This window comes from Prinia subflava, chromosome Z (assembly GCF_021018805.1).
Source record: "Prinia subflava isolate CZ2003 ecotype Zambia chromosome Z, Cam_Psub_1.2, whole genome shotgun sequence".
NCBI lineage: Eukaryota > Metazoa > Chordata > Aves > Passeriformes > Cisticolidae > Prinia > Prinia subflava.
Genome location: NC_086283.1, coordinates 83,073,573 through 83,092,333, shown reverse-complemented (window position 1 = coordinate 83,092,333; position 18,761 = coordinate 83,073,573). Strand labels below are relative to the sequence as shown.

The window sequence follows — 18,761 nt, the reverse complement described above, 5'->3', positions numbered from 1 at the left end:
GGGTTTTTTAGAGAGATGGGAAATTCAGTCAGTGCCAGAAACAAGATATATCCACCTCTTAAGGGAAATCTAAATCCTGTATCATCATCCATCCTATTTTTATCCACTAGCACCAGCTGCTGGGTATTGGTGGAAAGAGAAAACTAACAGAAATCTGAAAAATGGTTTAAAAAGCAGCTGGAAATACAGTGATGGAGCCACTGCCTCCTCCCAGCTCTCACAGCTGGACACCTTGGCCCTGGGCCTGCTGAACCCTCAAGGGTTGTGTTAGGACTGCTTTGGCAGAGTCTCTAAGGCAGAGGGCAGAGAGGTCGTGCTGTGATGCCTAAAAAAGTCCAGACAGCACCAGATGTGCCCTTCCCCTACTCTCTTTACCTGGCCATGTCTGGACATCAGGGTCTTGGCTGGAGACACGCCCCCATGCATTACTTGGGGGACACAGCCCTGCCGAAGGGACTCTGGGGACGGGGTATTTGGGAGCTTTCCCCGGGCCTGGGATGGGAGGCAGCTGGCAGCCTGCCACCCTGCACATCCGCCAGGGCTGGGAACCGGAGGCTGACGGCTCTGCAAGAGTCATTTGCAACCACCCCGTGCAGTCGGGCACCTAGAGCTTCCTCTGCTCTGCTCACACGGGGAAGGCTCTGCAGTACTGGCCACGGCAGCACATAGGGCTGTGCCTTATCCTTCTGCCTGGCCACAGCCCTGTTTGTCCCTCATCTCTAGGGGCATCTGGGAGTGCTCCCGAAGGACAAGTTACCCAGAGCACAGCATCACGTTTGCATGCACAGTACTGCTGCACACTGCCAGGGAGGGGAGCTGGGACAGTCACCATCCCCAGGGACCCTGCTGCCCTCAGCCTTGTCTTTTTCAGTCCCAGTGCAGCATGAAACCTCCCTGTGCGACAGTGGCTGCTGGGTGAGACAAACCTCACAAGTTTGAGTTAGGGCAGAAGACAGAGCCAAGCCCTGCATCCCCACAGAAACCCTTTATTTTGCATCTGGTGGAGTTGCCTAAGAAAGCATGAAGCTCTGGACTGAGAGCTGCTAAAGTGCAGCATGTTGGTGCAGGAAAAGTCTGCCTAGGAACTCCCTGCTGTCCTGAGCTTGCTGGATTTTCCCACTTGCTGTTATTTTATCCTTGTGAAGATGCTGGTGCCAATCCTGTAGAAAACACCAAATTGGATGGGGTCATGTATGCTGTGACAGGTAGAGGGGAAACCCGAGGTGAAACCCAAGTGGAGCGTTGTGTGGACTGTGGTACTACAGGTTCCAACAGCCTGTAGAAAAGGCTGTGCCAGGTGCTGGCACTTTTCCTCCTCTCTCTCTGCTTTGGAGAGTGGAAAGAAGGTCCCAGGGAGGGCCCTCTGTGACCAGACCCCATCCTGGGATCCCCTTGCCCTAAAGGCACATCTGGCATGCAGGGGTGGACCATGTTAAACGGATGCTCCTTAGCCCTTGCATATCACTGGTGACAAACCCACTCCACCCTCATGGTCCTCCCACCCTTCGCCCTATGGGATTTCTCCCACCTCCAGCCTGAATTACAGGAGACCCTGGCAGGGCAGTGGCTGGGACCCAGCACTCACCGTGTGGCTTTCCAGTCCTCTGCAGGACTGTTGGCTGCCTCTCGCAGGAGCCACAGGGCATGCAAGGTCTCCTCCCCGTTGGTGTCCACATAGCACTGGCCCAGGAAGACAGTTGTCCGGGCAGCCTCTGAGTCTGGAAGGGTTTAAGGGGATGTGAGTCAGGCAGTGAGGCACAAAGTCACGCTGTGCCCTGCTGGCATCCCCGCTGCAGGATGATGGCCCCTGCTGCCTACCTCGGAGCTGCCAGTTCACGGTGAAGGAAAAGGTGGGCTGTGAGACCAGCCCTGTGTCTTGCTGGGACCCCTCCAGTGGTGAGGTGAGGAGTTCTGAGTAGCCAGCAGCAGGTCCCGGCAGGTAAAAACCGGAGAATCTGTTGTTCTTGTCCAGGGTGGACACAACCATCCGGCAGCTGGTGTCACTCCGCCATGACCCAGAGAGAAGACACTGCAAGGCTAGTACTGTGGGTTGGAGGGACCAGGCAGGGAGGGAGGCATCCCGCTCCCACCTGTCCACCCTGGCTCTGCCCAGAGATGTCTGCAACAGTGAGTGGTGTGCCACGACCTGATGTGCCACCAGCATCACCCATCTCAGTGTGAGCATCATGCCTGAGCTCTGATTGCATTCAGCTCAGCTGCTGTTCTGGATGGTTTCACCCACCCAAGGGGGAGTGAGTCCCCCCCACTGCTGCAGTCCACTCTTTTCCCTACACTCTGTGGGGAAAAACAGGACTGTCTGTGATATGGTTCTGTTAGCCTTCCTCTGAATGATTTCCTGCAGCAAGAAGCATCCTTGCAGGAGCAGTCCCATCCGCTCAACCTCATTGCTGCACAACATTGTTCCTACCAGTTCCAGCAGCCCAGCCCTGACTCCCTGCTGAGTTAAGATGCCCCAGCAGCAGACTTTGGGGTCTAGCAAGATGTCAGCACCACATCCCCACTGTCATCTGTCCCCATACCTTTCTCTCCACATGGGCAACACATACTGCCAGGACAAGGGTGAGGACCAGGGCAAAAGCACTTCTTCCCATGGCTCCAAGGCTGCTAAGAGCTCCTCCCAGCCCTGCAGCCCAGCACCCTTTATAGGGCTGTAACTGGAGCCCCATCAGCACCAGGATGGCAGCTGTGAGATGAATGGCTTGATGTCAGGGTGCCCAGGACAGGCAAGGGAGCTGAGGAGGTCTGCATGACCTGGTCAGGGCTGAAGGAACGCAGGAATAAGCACGACTGGGCAGAGGGGTGGGGGCACAAGTTTTTTCTAAGGCCCTATAGTAGCCTGGAAAGCATCAATACCTTCTTTGGGAATCTGCCTAACATGCACAAAGGCTGGAAATTACCACCTGTTTCATTTATGCCCTCCCTGCTTTGCTGGTACTACTGGCTGACCAGGGTGCTGTAGCGCAGCATGGAAGGGAAAGCTTACTCATTTTAGAAGCAGTAACATTTCTCCAGCCCCTTCTGGATGTCAGCTGCTGATTTTGACGCTTTTGCTCTTACTTTTATGAGAGTTAGAGGAAGAAGTAATGGCATAGCATTACTGAGGTCCCAGTGAGTGAGTTTGCTAAACACACAGAACATCGTATTCTTCCCTGTGTTTGCTGCTCTAAAGGATTTTTGATTGCAAAATGCAGTCTGCACTGTCCCTGTCTTTCTGAGCCATGCCTTTGTTGTGATGCCTGTAGCAGGCATATGGCTGTGGCAGCTGAAAATTCGGGTGGAATTCAGCTGAATCAACACGTGCTGTTTCCAAGACAGCAGTATTTGGGGCAGGGCATGGCAGCAGGGCTGCAGTGTGCAAACTGGGGGCAGGAGAGTGCCCCTTTGGGATGGCACTTCTCAGTGCCCATTGCTAGCCTGGGCACATTCTGGCACCTTCTGCTCAGCACATCTCTCGCTCATCTAGGTAGCCTCAAGAACTGGGCCAAATGGAAAACACCCCTCTCCTAATACATCCCTCCTCCTTTTTGTCTTTTTCAGTCCCAAACCCATGGGCTGTCACAGGAACTCAGAAAAATTTCCCCTGGGGATTCTTTTGCTGTTGTCCTGGATGCCACACCCTGTCCTTTTGGCCTGCTCCTGCCTTTCTGTGTTGTTTGGCAGGGACAAGCCACCTTGCTAGAGATCCCAGGGTGGTGGCAGGTATCCCTCCACTTCATGGCAGTGTGCTGCAGCTTCACTAGAGCTGGGCCAGGCTCGATGGACTGTGTGGCCATGGTGCTGTCTTCCCTGGGGCTGGGATATTTTTGTAGCTCTTCCACAAGAGGCTTCCTCTTCACCCATGGACCTACCAAAAGCTTTGTGTCAAAAGAGCTGACTATTTGGCAGGTGTCCACAGAGGCAAATAGAGAGGCACTGCCAAAATGCAATGGGTAGAGAAGAGGAAAATCTCTGAGTGTAATACGGGGGGATGGGATGGGGTGGGATGGAGTGGGGTGGGACAGGGGCTTTAACTTGTGCACATTTTACTTGAAGTGCCATACGGGACAAACAAAGTGCTTAATCAACAACTCAAGCCTACTAATAATGCTGCCTCCATTGCCCAATCCATCAGAGCATGGAGTCCCAGTACTGGAAAGGGTCTAATGGGAATGGATATAAAGGCACTGCAAGGAAGTGAGATGAATTCAGGATGCTGCTGCTAGCTCTGCCACCACCAGGCGGGTGGGGAATGATGACACAGGGTGGAAGTTTGGGTTTAGATGCGATAGGAAATGAGCCCAGGGAGGCAGATGGGTGGGATCAGGGAGAGATGCAGATGTCCCTGCAGAAGGGTGGTGATGAGACCTCACCTCAGCAGGAGTATCTGGGAACAGAAGGTGTAGCAAGGATAGACTTTAAGAAGAAGCAACCACAGCTGATGATTTTTCAATTTTATTCTCAGTTGGGAGGCAGGTTTTTCTCGCCTTGTTGGGGGGTTAGGCTGCAGCCAGACCATCCCATCATGGGGCTGGCGAAGACACAGTCTCACAGGTAGGGAACAAGTTCGGTGGGATCTTTCCTTCTGTGGTGCGTTTACGTGTGAAGATATTTCTGCCCACCCTGTGAGGAGTTGAGAGTTCCTGTGGGATGACCCACAGACCCACAGCCTGCTCGGAGCTGCCAGTGCTTGCAGCAGTGATGAGGCATCTCTAAATGTACCCCAGGTTTCCTCAAGCGAGGACTCCTCTGTGGGATTAGTGCCCCCTCATATCCCCTCACTACCTCGTGGCTTTCCAGTCCTCCTCAAGGGACCCGACAGCTTCACGCAGCAGCCACATGGTGCTCAGCGTCTCCTTTCCACCTGCATCCACAAAGCATTGCCCCACAAAGGCGGTGGTGGCATCTGAGAAGAAGCACTTATTGGGAGATCCGTGGGGAAACCGGCTGCTTCCCCTGCCCCACTGGGGACACAGCTGTTCCCCTCCCAGACAAAGCTGTGTTCCTGCTCCAGTGGCTACACAAACCCAAACCAATGTTGGGGTGGTCCTGCCCATCCCTGTGGCTCCTTCGGACCAGGCAGGATTTGTAGCACCACATCCCACTTGTGCTCACAGGGTCTGGACCCACCGTTGTTGCCCCAAAGATGTTGGGTGAGGAAGAGCTCCCCTGTTCAAGCCCCCTAGCCCCATTCTGTGTAGGTGTTGCTGCTTAGCTGCACCAAAGCATCACCCTGCTGAATTCCTGGCAAAAGAAAATTCCTGCTGGCTGCATGTGCGGCTTCCATTGACACTGCTGTGCCACCCCCAGGTGTCCCAGGACTTACTGGAGAACTTGTCCCAGCGCACAGTGAAGGCAAAGGTGGACCAGCCCTCTTCTCCAAGCTGCTGCTGGACACCTCTCAGGGGGGAGATGTGAGCACAGCCCCCGGAGAGGGTTACTCGTGTGAGGTATTGTCCCTGGAAGTCCCCATTGTCCCTCAACATGGAAATCTCCATCAGTGAGTCCTGGTCATTCCTCCACAGTCCGTTGAGCTGGCACTGAAGGAATACAGACACATACTCTCTCTCCCTGCATGCAGGGGAACCATCCCTGCCATCCCTGCTGCCGTCCCACACCAGGGGAGCCACAAGCCCGGCTGTGAGTGCTGTTGCAGGGCATTGACTATCCCTAATCCCAGTTCAGGGAAATACTGCCCCAGGGTGCTGCTGAGAGGATAGTGGAGCAAACTCAGAACGTCCCAGCTCTGCAGCATGCTCCTTACACCCAGACACAGACCCAGATGCCAGAGGGGATGCCACATGCATGGTGCTTCCAAGCACAAACCCCGGGGGATGGAATGCCCTGTGCATGGTTCCCTTATGGGAACAAATCTTTCTTGACGTGGTGGCTGAGGGTGATCCAGGAGTAGCTTGCCCTCTGCCTGGACTTGGTTCTTGCAAAGCTCTCCTGCTTGTCTAAGCCTAAAATGGCATTTAAGGGAGAACTCCTGGCTGCCCACACTCCATCCCAGTGCCGTGTCTGCCATGCTCCCATTGTCACCCATCCCCGTACCTTCCTGCCTGCAGGAGCAATACTCTCTGCCAGGGCCACGGCGAGGACCAGGATGAAGGCGCCGCCCCCCATAGCTGCGGGGCTGTGAAATACCCGGCCCGGCTCCCTCTCTGCCCTGCATCCCAAACTCCTTTATAGGACTGTAACCGGAGCCGCCACGGCTGGCAGCTGGGGCGTGAGCGTCCCGATGTCAGCGTGCCCAGGCCAGGTGAGGTGAGGAGGTCTGCCTGACCTGGGCAGCGCCGGAGGAACGCGGGGATGAGCACGGCGGTGCAGGGAGGTGGGGATGCAGGGGTGAGCACGGCTCGGCGCTGTCCCGCTGCCGCTGGCCCAGTGCTGCCACCTAAACACAGGCTGCAGCAAGCGCAGCGCGGCCAGCCGTGCTCTGCTGACTGCTGACGTGTCTGCCCGCAGCGGCTCAGCCCTCTCACCCTCCCCTCCCGCACCGAAGCGTCTGCTGCTCTTTCTGGTTTTCGTCACGGCTGTGCTGGGCTTTCTTTGAGTTTGGGACCTAAGACGGTCACTGCAGCAGGAACTCTTGAATCAGTCATTCTTCCAAGTGCAGAGGGGCTTTCCTGGAAGATATGTAGAAGTTAAAATTTGTTTGTTCCTGTGGAGGGTATGTTCTGTGCACGGTGCCTCCCTGGACACCGCGGGAGGTGATGCCACATGCTTGATGCAGTGAGGCTGGGCAGGGCCCTGCCTGACCCTTCCCAAGGAGTTCCTGATGGTGCGAGGCTGTAATGGGGCTGCTCAGACTGCCTGGCATCTGTACAGGGACATGGCACAGACACATCCTCTAGGATACCACTCTAACCAGGTGAACATGTCACTCCCAATGCTGCAGGGAAATACAGAAGTGGCATCTGGCCATGTCCAGATGGTGAGGTGCCCCTCTGGCCCCTGCCCAAGCACAAGGGATAAGATCTGCTTTGACAATCCTTCTCATCTTTCCTGGGCCTGAACACTACGAAAGTCTCCTCTTCCTCAGGAAGCAGGATCAAATTGCACTTTGCTTTTAATTAAAAAATTATAGAGCTGTGTTCAGTTCCCATCCTGGGGACTTGCTGCAAAAGCTCTTGGGATCTTAACACTACTGTCCCTCACTCACTGCCTACCAGCTCAGGGCTTGGCACTCCCCTGTGGGTTCCATGCAATACCCACAGGGGCAGCCTGAGCACAGAGCAAGGATGGACAAGTGCCCTGCAGCCCATCCACTAGCTTTACACTCATCCTCGAGTATGTCAGCCTCATCTTGCATGATCCATGTGGTCCTCAGTATTTCCTTTCTGTGCTCATCTATGAGGCTCTGGCCCATGGAGGCGGTGATGGAGTCTGCATTCTGTGAAGGGATGAGACAGGGGTGGGGCTGTCCCTCTTAGGCACCCAGTTTGTCAGTGGGAAAGACTGCTTGTGGGTGATGTTTCCCTCCCCAGCCTCCTGTCCTGCTGGAACCTCAAACACGCATGGGATATGCAGGGCATGGTGGCATGAGCCCAAGTGAGCTGGACATCAGAGGACGGGCTGGGATACTCCAAGGACATCTCAGTGGAGACTAGAGGAGCTCTGAGAATACAAGAGAAAGGCTGGGAAAGGAGAAGCAGCTGAAAAGCTCTAGTTGACAGCTAAAGGTGGGCTGGCTCTTCTGGTTCATCAAGTGTGTTGCTGGCAGCAGGGACAGCCAGACCTCGTTCATGGTGCGTGGTAGCAGCCAGTGAAGCTACCTTTTCTGTTCACAGCCAAGGTGGCTACATTGGAGCCGAGGTCAGTGACCCACTGCTTGGGGTTCCAAGCCCCTCCAGCCCCCCAAGCCCCCCTCCAGCCCCCCAAGGTCCACCAGCCCCTCCACTGCTTGGTCAGGGTGCAGTGCAGTGGAGGGGATTCAGCACTGGTGCCACAGCACAGCCTGGGTGGGGCAGGGTGCCAGGAGTGAGTATCCCTCTGAGCCATGTAGGGCAAGCTGGGCAAGCTGCAGTCCCTCATCCACACAAGGGCTTATACTGGCAAATTTGAGCTCAGCTGTAGGATGGAGAGGCAGAACACATCTGGGAGTGTGTCCTGCTTCCACACCAGGCCCAGGAAGGTCTGAGAACATAACTAAGGAGCTCCTCCATTCTCTCAGGATGGCAGTCTGTGGTTGGCAAGGCTACAGCTGGAACAGGGCCATGAAGAGAGGCAGAAGAGCAGAGTATAATGTGGTCCTGACCAGAGGGCCATACAGAAATGATGGAAGGGATGGGAGCTATGTATCTTCACTCATCAGGGAAGTTATGGCTTGAAAATCAAATTTACTCTTTTATCATCTCTATAGAGTGGAGGGGTACCAGGTTTTGGTGCACGCAAACCCACCAGCCATGCAGTCCCTTGAGTGACCTGGGAATTCCCTGGCTCTGTCTGCGTAGGTGGGTCAACAGCTGCACTGAGGGAGATGTTGGGCACTGTCTTGGTTTGAAGGACAGGTATCTGCTAGGGAGGGGTAGGACCTCCCTAGAGATGGAGAATTCAAATCCCCTCCCTCCAAATTATTCTAATTTCGAAAATTAAAGGGGCTTTCAGGCAGAGGTATGGGGATAGGAATAACAGCTCTTTGCTAGTATGGATGACAAAGCAAACAAACAACAACTACAGCATTAATAATAAACAGAACCGGGAACCTCGAGGGCTTTCTTTCACAAAAAGCCTGGGCCAGTTTGATCTCGGTGCCCTGCAGGACTCCGAGAGGCCGAGCTGGAAGGATGGAAAGATGGAAAGTCCCGGGCTGGTGGATGAGATGAGGAGCTCTGGCAGGGATGTCCCGGCAGGGCAGGGCAGTGCGGGGCCACAGAGGAGCGGAAAAGCCTCCGAGCAGCGCCGAAGAAGCGGCAGCGGCAGGACAGGGCCAGCCCGGCAGGACAGGAGGAGGCGAGCTCAGGGTTCCTGGGCACATGAGCAGGTGGTGGTGGATTTCCCAGGAAGGGACGGAGTGATGGCAGTGAACTCTTCCCGCAGCAAGCAGCTGCCCGACCATCCTCTCTCCGATGCTGAGAGCAAAAGAGAGAAACTGCCCCAAAAACCCGCATTATCCCCTCCCTCTCCGAGAGACAACTCCCAGAGCCCCAAAAACAAAGGGTGTAGCCCGGTGCTACCCTCACCTTTGGCCACTTCTTTGCTTTGGTCAAGCACTCACAAGTACCCAGTAGTTAGTCTTCTAGTAACTTACGGGGAAAAAATTCTGTAAGTAAAAAAGAAACAAATCTAACCCCCAACAGGCACCAAGATGCTCAGTGTTGGGACATTTGTAAACAGTTGACAGGAACAGTGCCTGCAGAAACATTTGTGTAGGACAGTTTTCCACGTGTGGTTAAGACCTGTTAGTGCTGGAGGACCCCTGCAGCTGAAACTCCTTCTCCATTCTAACAGTGACTATCTGTTTGAAGGGATTTGATCCTTACGCATCAAAGCATCACCCCATGCCAAGATCCTAATATATTTGGGTTTCAGTTTATTTTTTTTATTGATACACTAGGTGTATGGACAGCTGGGCCACACAGACATGTCCATATGATTTCAGGTTCCTCCTGCCTCCACAAGCTCCCCCCCCCAGAGGCATTCACAGTGTGTGAATGCCCCTGATCAAGGCTTCTCATGCAGCAGAAACAGTGGATTTTCCTGCAGTGGGGCTGAAGGGGAAGACCTGCTCACGTTTGCCTTGCTGATGAGGCTGTGCTAGAAGGAAACAGATGGTGCTGGGTTTGCAGATCAACACTGAGAGCAGAGGTTTGCAGCTGAATAAAACCCAGAGCTGAGGGATGCTGTCTATGGAGAAACATCCCCATCCTTAACCATTCCCAGATGCCTGCAGGCACCCTGGTACACCATATCACCTGTTACCCCAAATCTGAGGTGTGCCAGGGATGCATTGCAGCCTAGCTGGGTGCCCTCGTGTAGGGACTGGCCTTGGAAATAGCTCTGCCAGCTCATGGCTGCCACTTTTCTCACCAGTACTGTGGCTACCTGCTGGGGTTTGCAAGATGCTCCAACTGTGGTCAGCACTGCTGCCTTGCTGAAGCACCCTGGGAATGCTGCACAGCCTCAAGAGAGCCCTGCCCTGGGGAAATGTTGGCATGAAGGCAATAATGAGGTCAGGAGGATGCATGCAGTGAGGCTGAAGGCTTAGTGTGGTGCCTCACTGCTGAGCTTGTCATGCCTCAGGTGAGAGCAGAGTCCTGTGGTCCCTCTGCCTCTCCTTTTCCCAGTTCTCAGCCTCCTCTAAAAGCATGCTAAAGGCTGTGCAGATACAGAAATGCATGGCAAGGGGCTGGTGTAAAGGCATTCTTCTCAGAAATGCTGTAAGGGAACTGAAAAAGCTGGAGCAATACCAGTGAGGCACTGGGAAGGGAACAGCAGCACTGCTCTAGAAGCGTTAAGATGAACCCCAGGGAGAAAGATGTGAGAAGCAAACCACATACAAGTTTGCAACAAGACGGGCAAAAACATAGAACAGGCAAAATTGCTAAAGCCACATTTGCTGTTAGCAAAGCTCTCCCACCACAGCATTTGTGGCAGAAAAGCCAGGGGAGCAGAAAGGGTGGCAGAGCCAGCAGCTCAGTCCTACTTTTAAGTTCATCAAATTCCAGGCAGTATGCCAACTCAGAGTATGCAGCACTCTCACGGGTTATTTTGAGAATCAAAGACACAAGGACTAAGTTTCAGATTCAGACCCAGAGCTGATTTCCAGGAAATCATTTGCTTTGGCTTAGAGGAGTGTCTAAGGCAGCATAGGCACTGCCTGTTTTGGTCATTCACATAGTCCACTGGGCAGAGATTTGAGAGGTATTTGCTGGTCATTAGTTTTCCAGTAAATCACACTTCCTAGGAAGAGTTTTGGGCTGGGTGTACTGCACCTACTGGCCCTGTGTGGCTGGTACAGAGCAACCCTTGGCACTTTACAGGAGTGTGGATGCAGCCAAGATCTATCACCTGCCTGCTTAAGGGCCGTGTCAGAGCCAGGGACCTCTGGCTTTCCAGCCAGGTTTCCAGGATACAGATGAGCTTACCCTCCCATCACATTCACCAGGCTTTCAGTAGGGAAAAGTGAGTGCTGGTCAGAGTTAGTGTCAGAGGGTTACTTTGGGGATGCACCGTCCCGTTTGGGCTGGAAAAGGGGTTTTCTTGGAGCCAGTCTCTTCTCAGAATAATGGAAAGAGAGTTTCATCCCACACCCCCCCTGTACCATGTTTTAGCACTGCTTTTCCAGGACATATCCACAGACTGCACAAGGTTGTGTTTAAATACATTTAAATTTATTTGGTGTTTTTTGAGACTTCATCCTCCAGACCTGGAAACATCAGGGCATGCTGGTACACACCGATCCTGCTCAAAGGACTCCTATCTCCCAAGTGTTGCCAGAATAAGATGCTTCTCCCCCTTTCAGCCCATTCGAGTGAAGGTGTTCCGGCCGGTCCTGTGGGGAAGCAGCAGCCCATTGGCACCCAGCCAGCAGCAGGGTAAGGATCCCAGACGGGCTGGGGTACTCTCGCTCACCTGGTGGCTCTCCAGTCATCTGGCTCCAAGTCAACTTTCTCCCGCAGCAACCAGGAGGTGTGCAGGACCTCCTTCCCATCATCCCCATTGAAGCACTGGCCCACAAAGACAGCTGTGGAGTCTAAAGCAGTGGTGGCAGTTAGCACCCCAACAGAACCCCAGCTGATTTTGGAGCTTCACAGGCATCAGTGGGTTTAATGCTCATGGAGCCTGCATGGATTCCAATATTTGCAGGGAAATGCTGTGTGGCAGAGGTGTTGTCAAAGCAACCCTTTTTGCTGCCGCACCCACACCTTGTTTTGGGAAGTGTACTGCTGTCTGCAGACACCATCCAGAGTGGGGAGAGATCAGGGAAGGAGAGACAGGAGAGAGCAGAGAGAACAGAGGGATCAGGATGGGCACTGGGACCTGCCTGAGCTCCTCTCTCCATCCCACCACTCCATCCAACAACAGCCATCATGCAACTACAGACCTGAGAACTTCTTCCAGTTGACAGTGAAGCCAAAAGTGCACTTTCCATCCTCATCCAGGTGCTGGGAGCCAATCAGTGGGGATGGCTGGATGGGTTTCTTGGCACTTGACACAGCGGTGTGGTACTCGCCAAAGAAGGTTCCGTCATTGTCAACGTTGAACACTTGCATCTTGGAGCCCAGATCATTCTTCCACCAGCCGGTCAGGTTGCATGTCTGTGGACAAGCAGATGTGTCCCTGGGGTCTGCCTGTACACAGCCCTTACAGGCTAAGCCCCCTGCCCATAACCCCTGATGCCCGTGGGATACTGTCACTCACCTTGATATCCCTTGTGCCTTTCCCCAGCCAGCTCCTGCTTTTGGTTGCCTTTTCCTCTTTCTCACTGGCCTTTTTCTCCCCAGGGTGCTTACCTTCCTGGCAGAGGAGCTTGAAAAGGAGCAAAAACACAGGTCAGGTTGTGGATGGTGGCACTGCAGAGTGTTTCTGGAGTCCTGAGAGTGCTCGAGCATTAATTTTTAAAAGACATGATTCATAAAGTTGCTGCTATCTCAGCTACATCAAGAGGGCCAAAAGCTGGGGTAAGCCAAGCAAATGGGAGAGGTGAAGAGGAAAAGTGAAAGGTGGGAGCCCTGGACAGGCAGGAACATGGGTGGGACCCCTGCTGTAGCCCTGGCAGGTGAGCTGTGTGAATCCAGGGCACATCTGCCTGTGTTTGTGGGTACCTGTGCTGTGCTCAGCACACATACAGCACAACAGGGAAGCTCACTGGGATGGGCATAGCCCTCAAATCCACAGGGGCCTCTGTCTCAGCCAGAGCCCTGCACGTCCCACCTGCAGTCCTATGCTCTGCCTGTTCTCTCCCACACTGCACTGGCTGAGACAGGGGCAAGTCACCCGCTGGGGCAGGGTCCCCTGTCCCAATTTCCCTCTAATTTCTTCCCCAGTTTCCTTCCCAAGTCCCTGTGAGGGAAGTGAGGGATTTCCACACGCATGGCCCCTGCACCAGAGAAGGAATCTCCATGCACATCCCTCCCGGGCACACGGACAACACCGGAGCATCACTTTCCTCACCTCCCCCGGCAGGGTCTGGATACCCGCTGGAGCAGGGGATCCTCCTGTTGCCAAGTATTCCCCCCTGCAGGTGGGTCATCCACGCTTGTCCCACCCCTAACAAGCGCTACAGCTCCCACATCATGCTCCCCTCCCCCGGCGAGTCTGCCACTCGTGTCCCACCCCGACCACCGGGATCCCCAGGCGTGCTCCCAGCAGGAGCTCCCACCTGGAAGCCTGAGGCGGCAGCGGCCACGGACACCCCTACAGGCAGAGCGAGAACGGAGAAAATGCGGCGGCTCATCGGGATGCAGCTCGGGCTGCAGCTCGGGTGGCAAAGAATCCGCCGTGACCGTGACTCACAGACTTTTATTCTGCGGCTCCGCCACGGTTTCCGGGAAAGCCTCGGGACGTGTCTGCGGGGAAGGCTGGTACTGGGACAAGGAAACGAAAGGAGAGAGGGACCGGTGGGAACAGGGACAGGGGTGAAAACAGGTATGGGTACAAGGCTGGGAATGAAGACAGGACGAGGCCGTACGTTGTGGTGGGATGGGAACGGGAACGGGAACTGGGGTGGGGGCGGGGACGAGGGTCGGGATGAGGGATGGGGGATGTGCACATGGATGGGGACAGCAACAGAGTCAGGGATGGGGGTGGAAGTAAGGGTAGGGAGGGATGGGGACAGGGCAGGGATGAGGGTAGGCATGGGGACTGGAACAGGGGTGGACACAGAGACGGGGATGGGCAAAATAAGGATGCAGGAGGGGTTATGGGGGGCTGCTGACTGACATCACCCAGCCTGTGGGCCTTTAGCCCCATGCCTGTTGGTTGAGGGCTGACTCTAAGTTTCCATCCTGCCCTGCAGGAGTTCCTGTGTTCCAAAGCACCCTCTAGTCACTGCAGGGGATGGACAGAAGGACTGAGAGTCATGAGGGCTGGGCAAGGTATGTGTGCAGGGACAGCAGGTGATCTGCAGTGGGTCCAGGGAACTGGAAGATGAAGGAAGCAAACCTGCCCCAACAGCAACAGGAAAAGCTCTAGGTAGGGCATTGCAGACTGGAGGTGAGCAGCCCAGGTTGCACATAACAGGCAAGAGAAAAAGGCAAATGAAAGGTCAGTAAAAGGGCAGGATCACATCAGGGTCAGGGACAGGATGTGCAATAGTTAGGACAACTGATTAGCACAGATTGTGATTCAGAGGGGGTGGTGCCCCCACTGCTGGTTTCTTGTAAACTCCACAGTTTTACTTTCAGTTTCCTTATTAAGCAACCACAATGTTTGGATCATTTGCTGTCCTACTGACTTCCTCCTTAGGAGAAACCAGAAGCCAGGAATTTGCCACTGTGGGGGTAATGAAATGACAGAAATTCAGTCTTATGTCCTGGGCCAACATGGTTCTGAGTGGTCTCATGCCCCACTGTGCAGGGCTCTCAGCCTCACCCTCCATTTCCACAAGGCCCAACAGACCACTCGGAGAAGTCTTTGGGTGCTTATGTTGCTGGTGGCAGCCACATTGGATGTCTTAAGAGGGGAAGCAGGAGAACGAGCCCAGCACGACCAGGACAGTGCCAAGGATCAATGGGGATGAACTGAGGGCTCTGTGCAGGATGCAGGCATGAGGATGAGGGTGCAGGGGTGAGGATGAGGATGTAGTGTGACTTTTGACCAAAGGACCAGCAGGCACATCAACCCGTTGTGCTCAGTCAGTACAAGCATACCCTGGAGAGTCTCAGGTCTGTGCACTCTGGGTGCAGCCCCAGACCAGAGCCCAGCAGGGAATGAGGGAAAAGAGCAAAGGCTGAGGAAGGCTAGGGAAGGACAGGCACACTGTCAGAGGAGGAGGATGGCAGAAAGGCCCTGACACTTTCTTGGGGCACTGTGTGCTTTCTTCCCCAAAGTCCCTGCCCCATCCAACAGTCTCTTGCCCCAGCAGCCCTGCAGCCCCCAGGCAGCATTGCCTTTAACACCCTTTGCACCTCTCCCTGCCCACACAACTTCTCCTTGAGGTGGTCAGGAACAGGAGTTAGGAACTGTGCATCATGGATTAGGTAACTAATGAGCTGGAAATTTGTGAGCTGCTGAAATTATGGATTGGTGACGTCTAGTGTTAGACCAGTGCAAAGAGCATCAGGCCCTTGTTTGATTTGTTTCCTTTCCTAAGGTGCTGATAAAATAAAGTTTAGTGTTCAGATAACATCCTGAAAGGATCCATATCCTGTTCCACCCCGTGGCTGATCAGGAGAGAGCCAGTCAGTGGGAAGTACATGCATACCTGCATACATACAACAGGTACACCTTCAGTATCTGTCTTCTTTAGCCACCTGGTCTGCCCAATAGCGCCCCATGGAGTCCTAGGTCTCTCTCCTGATGCCCTCAGCATCCAGCCTGGATTTTGGACTACCCCAACACCCCAGACTCCCCTCTGTGAGGGCTGGCATCCAGCTCTCCCTCATATGTGCATGCAGCACCGAGACTCCCAACCAGAGCAGTAGCTGGAAATGGAGTTTTGTGGGAAGATGAGGCAGTGAGGGGTACAGAGACACCAGATGAGGCCAGGTGAGAGTGCTGGCTTGCCTACATGCACCTTTTACCCCCACAGTCAGGGGTATCCTGCTGCCCCACACCGTGGGTGCTGCCTGGAGCCACCTGGCACAGGGCCCCTGTGAGTATCCCAAATGGGTGCACAGGCAAGAAGGCACCTGCTGAGGCCTGAAGCCATGATCAGGAAGCAGAATCACCCACTTCTGTCCCTCAACCCCATCTTTCCCAGCCCCTCCAAAACACTTCTCTGTTGTTCCCCTGCCAGCACCTTGCTCTCCTCATGGCCACAGAGTGGCTGCTTGTATACCAGGGACACAAGGCACACAGCTCTCTGCCATGTGGGGAAGGGTTTATTTGGCTCCATGTGTGAGGACAGCAAGTATGGAAATGGGGAGCCCCACCAGCAGGTTGCTGGGAGGCACTGGGAAGAAGCGGGGCGAGGTGAGAGTGTGTTTCCTTGCCAGGAGCCCAGCTTGGGACTGGGACACTGGGGAGACTTGGGGATGCAGAAGGACAGCAGGGTGCAGGCAGCACTGGTCCCTGTTCCTATCACTTGATGTGGGTAAAGATGGAAGTGCCAACCCTGCAGGGAAGATGTGACAGCAGGATGAAAGGGAGGGCTGTGGGGTGAGAAGGCAGGGGCAGAGCTCACTCTGTGGCTTTCCAGGTGTCCTTGTGTGACAAGACCTCTTCCTGCGGGAGCCATGTGGTCTCCAGTGTCTCCTTCCTATGATGATCCACAAAGCACTGGCCCACAAAGGAAGTGGTGGAGTCTGAAAAGGTTCAAGAGAGGCAGAGTGGGGTGAGAGCCTACACCTCAAGATAGGGAAGCCTGAGCCACCTGATCCTGGCAGACAGACAGACAAACACCATTGGTACATGCCCTGGACAGAGAGATGGACCTCCCTGCCAGGTTGGCTGGGTGGACCGCTTCCACATCAACCCGACAGAGGTTCAGTCCTGCCATGCCCCTTGGACAGACAGATGGACACCCCCATCACCTCTTCCAGACAATCCTGAAACCCACCACAGACAGACAGCTCTCCCACCACTGCAGGAATATGTGTGTGTGGCCTGTCTGTGCCCACAGCCAGGGTTCCTCTGGGTGCTGCAGGGGATTTGGGGCACCAGATGGGGGATCCCCACTCCCAGCATGGGCAGAGGATCACTGTCACTGCTGTACCTGAGCGCTGCCACTGCACGGTGAAGCCAAATGTGGGGTCTCTCTTGGCACTGGGATGCTGCTGGACCCCTTGCAAGGGTGACACCAGGATCTGCTTGTTGGTGGCTGCCACTGCAGTGTGCTAGGAGCTGGAGAAGGTCCCAGCTATGTTCATGGCCAAGATGGTCATACTGGAGCCCAGCTCATTTCTCCACAGGCCGTTCAGGTCACATTGGGGACCGGGAGTGCAGGGGGATATGGGCAACTGAATAACAAACCAACATGATTTCACCAGAAGCCGTTCACTGTTTACGTTATGTTGGCTAAGTCACTGGTTCAAGAGACAGGTACATCTCCTTTAGGACATCAAATTGGTCAAGTGTCCATCATCATGTCGTGTCTTCTGTATCTAGGGTTTACATTCCTTGTGGATGGTTTCTCAGGCTCTCTGTTCTTACTTTAGTCCTATTATTTTCCCAGTAACCTTGATGAGTCCCTGAGAACCCTGAAAACAAGGCTGCAGGTGGCTTGGTAAGATTTATCACGAACAGTTTGTCTGGTGCATCAAAATAGCCTGTTACACAGATGCATTGCTACAGCAGGAGTCATGTGGGTGTCTCGGGCAGTGCCTGAACCAAGCTCCCCCTCCTCCCCACCCCAGCCTCCCTAGGCAGTGGGATGTGTGTCCCATAGCATGACCCCTCTGTGTGGCAACTGAGACCAGCATGTGGGCACCAGCTGGGTCAGCACCTCGCCCTCCCTGGGCAGGGCAGAGCTGGAGGTACTGGGTACCCCCAGGGTACAGAACCCCCAGGGACAGCACAGCCAGAGCGGGCAGCCTCCTCGGTCATGGACACTGCACCGTGGTGTGGCACAGCAGGACACAAGAGGAGCAGACAAACTCTGTGTGCTGGGGTGTCACAGGACAGCACAGCATGGCGTGGTAAAAACACACAACCCTGTCAGCCCTGCACACTGTGCCCCAGCGGTGGCGGAGCACAGCAAGGACAGTGTGGCACAGCAGAGTGTGGCACAGCCCAGCGTGGAGCAGCAGGGCACGGCAGAGCACCTGGAAGCACAGCAGGAGCAGGCAGCCCCTTGGCCATTCCCAGGGCACCTCGGATGGCAGCAGCAGGGCGTGCAGCCCCTCAGACCCCAGCCTGCACCCAGGACAACACAGCACGGCTCGGCATGGCCGGACTCTGCCCCGGAGCCACCCGTACCTCCCTGGACTCTGCATCACGGGGCACGAGCAGGGCCGGCAGCAGCAGCAGCAGCAGCCCGCGGTCCCCATGGCGCTGGTGGCCGTGTGTGGTGCCAGCTCTGCGGCGCTGCTGCCCTTTCATAGCAGGGGGGCTGTGGCCGGGCAGCGGCCGAGGGACACCCGGTGGGAGATGGGCAGCCAGCCACTGCTCCAGGCTGAACGGGCTCCTGTTCCCCTGGGCCAGCTCGGGGTCCCAGGGACCATGGTGGGGTGGGGGGATGCGAAGGAGGACTCTGAGCCATGGAGGGTCACAGCAGGGGACGTGCCTCAGGCCCCGGCTATGCTGACAGGAGGCACCGTAGGACACCACGGGGGGTATTGGGAATGTGTGCGCTAAGCCATGACAGAGTTGTCCAGAAAAACTGGGTTTGTTACCTGGTGCATAACAAGGCAGTATTTACGCACCCTAAGAGAGACATCGATTACTTATTTAGTTCTGCAAACCTGGGTCCTCCGTGTTATTCCAAAGATCAAGCACACCAACTATCAAAACATTTTGGTATTTACACATTTTAGCAAACACAGGCATTAATGTTCATTGGCTACAAGTTATTTATTCCTCTTATTAAATACTATTTTCTCTCCTATTGATTAAGAATTCTCTTGCATCTGATGCTAATTAATCTGCAGGCTCAGCCTTTCTCTTCTCTTGACTTGGTGGGTTTCTTGACTCAGTGGGTCATGATCTGCCCCTGCCAG

The 18,761-nt window shown here is 54.8% G+C and overlaps 3 protein-coding genes and 1 pseudogene across 5 annotated transcripts; all 4 read right to left on the bottom strand.

Annotated features, from left to right (window-relative positions):
- Window positions 1-933: 933 nt before the first annotated feature.
- Window positions 934-2,642, bottom strand: LOC134564485 (avidin-like). 3 transcript variants are annotated; one of them, XM_063423372.1, is made up of 4 exons: window positions 2,541-2,636; window positions 1,819-2,043; window positions 1,586-1,718; window positions 934-1,160 (listed from the first exon to the last, which is right to left on the bottom strand). In XM_063423372.1, the coding sequence occupies exons 1-4, from the start codon at window positions 2,563-2,565 to the stop codon at window positions 1,127-1,129; spliced, it is 417 nt and encodes a 138-aa protein (XP_063279442.1). In that variant the 5' UTR covers window positions 2,566-2,636; the 3' UTR covers window positions 934-1,126. The 3 variants fall into 3 exon arrangements, with proteins under 3 accessions (XP_063279442.1, XP_063279443.1, XP_063279441.1); XM_063423373.1 differs by having other exon boundaries at window positions 936-1,160; window positions 1,819-2,037; window positions 2,541-2,624; XM_063423371.1 differs by having other exon boundaries at window positions 937-1,160; window positions 1,819-2,029; window positions 2,541-2,642.
- Window positions 2,643-4,474: 1,832 nt separating this feature from the next.
- On the bottom strand, window positions 4,475-6,362 carry LOC134564774 (avidin-like). Its single transcript, XM_063423935.1, has 4 exons — window positions 6,052-6,362; window positions 5,324-5,537; window positions 4,783-4,903; window positions 4,475-4,620 (listed from the first exon to the last, which is right to left on the bottom strand). The coding sequence occupies exons 1-4, from the start codon at window positions 6,121-6,123 to the stop codon at window positions 4,521-4,523; spliced, it is 507 nt and encodes a 168-aa protein (XP_063280005.1). The 5' UTR covers window positions 6,124-6,362; the 3' UTR covers window positions 4,475-4,520.
- A 4,955-nt stretch (window positions 6,363-11,317) lies between these two features.
- On the bottom strand, window positions 11,318-13,572 carry LOC134564773 (avidin-like). The gene is made up of 5 exons (XM_063423934.1): window positions 13,325-13,572; window positions 12,364-12,471; window positions 12,047-12,260; window positions 11,575-11,695; window positions 11,318-11,494 (listed from the first exon to the last, which is right to left on the bottom strand). The coding sequence occupies exons 1-5, from the start codon at window positions 13,397-13,399 to the stop codon at window positions 11,461-11,463; spliced, it is 552 nt and encodes a 183-aa protein (XP_063280004.1). The 5' UTR covers window positions 13,400-13,572; the 3' UTR covers window positions 11,318-11,460.
- A 2,712-nt stretch (window positions 13,573-16,284) lies between these two features.
- LOC134564553 (avidin-like) lies at window positions 16,285-18,092 on the bottom strand (annotated as a pseudogene).
- Between the last annotated feature and the right edge of the window lie 669 nt (window positions 18,093-18,761).

Bases quoted from the DNA above. Each gene is read 5' to 3' on its own strand.
- LOC134564485 (XM_063423371.1), bottom strand. From the start codon at position 2,612: ATGGGAAGAAGTGCTTTTGCCCTGGTCCTCACCCTTGTCCTGGCAGTA. The intron at 1,719-1,818 runs GTAGGCAGCAGG...AAACCCTTCCAG, and splicing joins CGTGAACTGGCAGCTCCGAG to ACTCAGAGGCTGCCCGGACA. The intron at 1,161-1,585 runs GTGAGTGCTGGG...TGTTTTCTACAG, and splicing joins GAGGACTGGAAAGCCACACG to GATTGGCACCAGCATCTTCA.
- LOC134564773 (XM_063423934.1), bottom strand. From the start codon at position 13,399: ATGAGCCGCCGCATTTTCTCCGTTCTCGCTCTGCCTGTAGGGGTGTCC. The intron at 11,696-12,046 runs GTCTGTAGTTGC...CCACTGCTTTAG, and splicing joins CAACTGGAAGAAGTTCTCAG to ACTCCACAGCTGTCTTTGTG. The intron at 11,495-11,574 runs GTGAGCGAGAGT...GCTTCCCCACAG, and splicing joins GATGACTGGAGAGCCACCAG to GACCGGCCGGAACACCTTCA.
- LOC134564774 (XM_063423935.1), bottom strand. From the start codon at position 6,123: ATGGGGGGCGGCGCCTTCATCCTGGTCCTCGCCGTGGCCCTGGCAGAG. The intron at 5,538-6,051 runs GTACGGGGATGG...GTATTCCTTCAG, and splicing joins TTGCTCCTGCAGGCAGGAAG to TGCCAGCTCAACGGACTGTG. The intron at 4,621-4,782 runs GTAGTGAGGGGA...AACTCCTCACAG, and splicing joins GAGGACTGGAAAGCCACGAG to GGTGGGCAGAAATATCTTCA.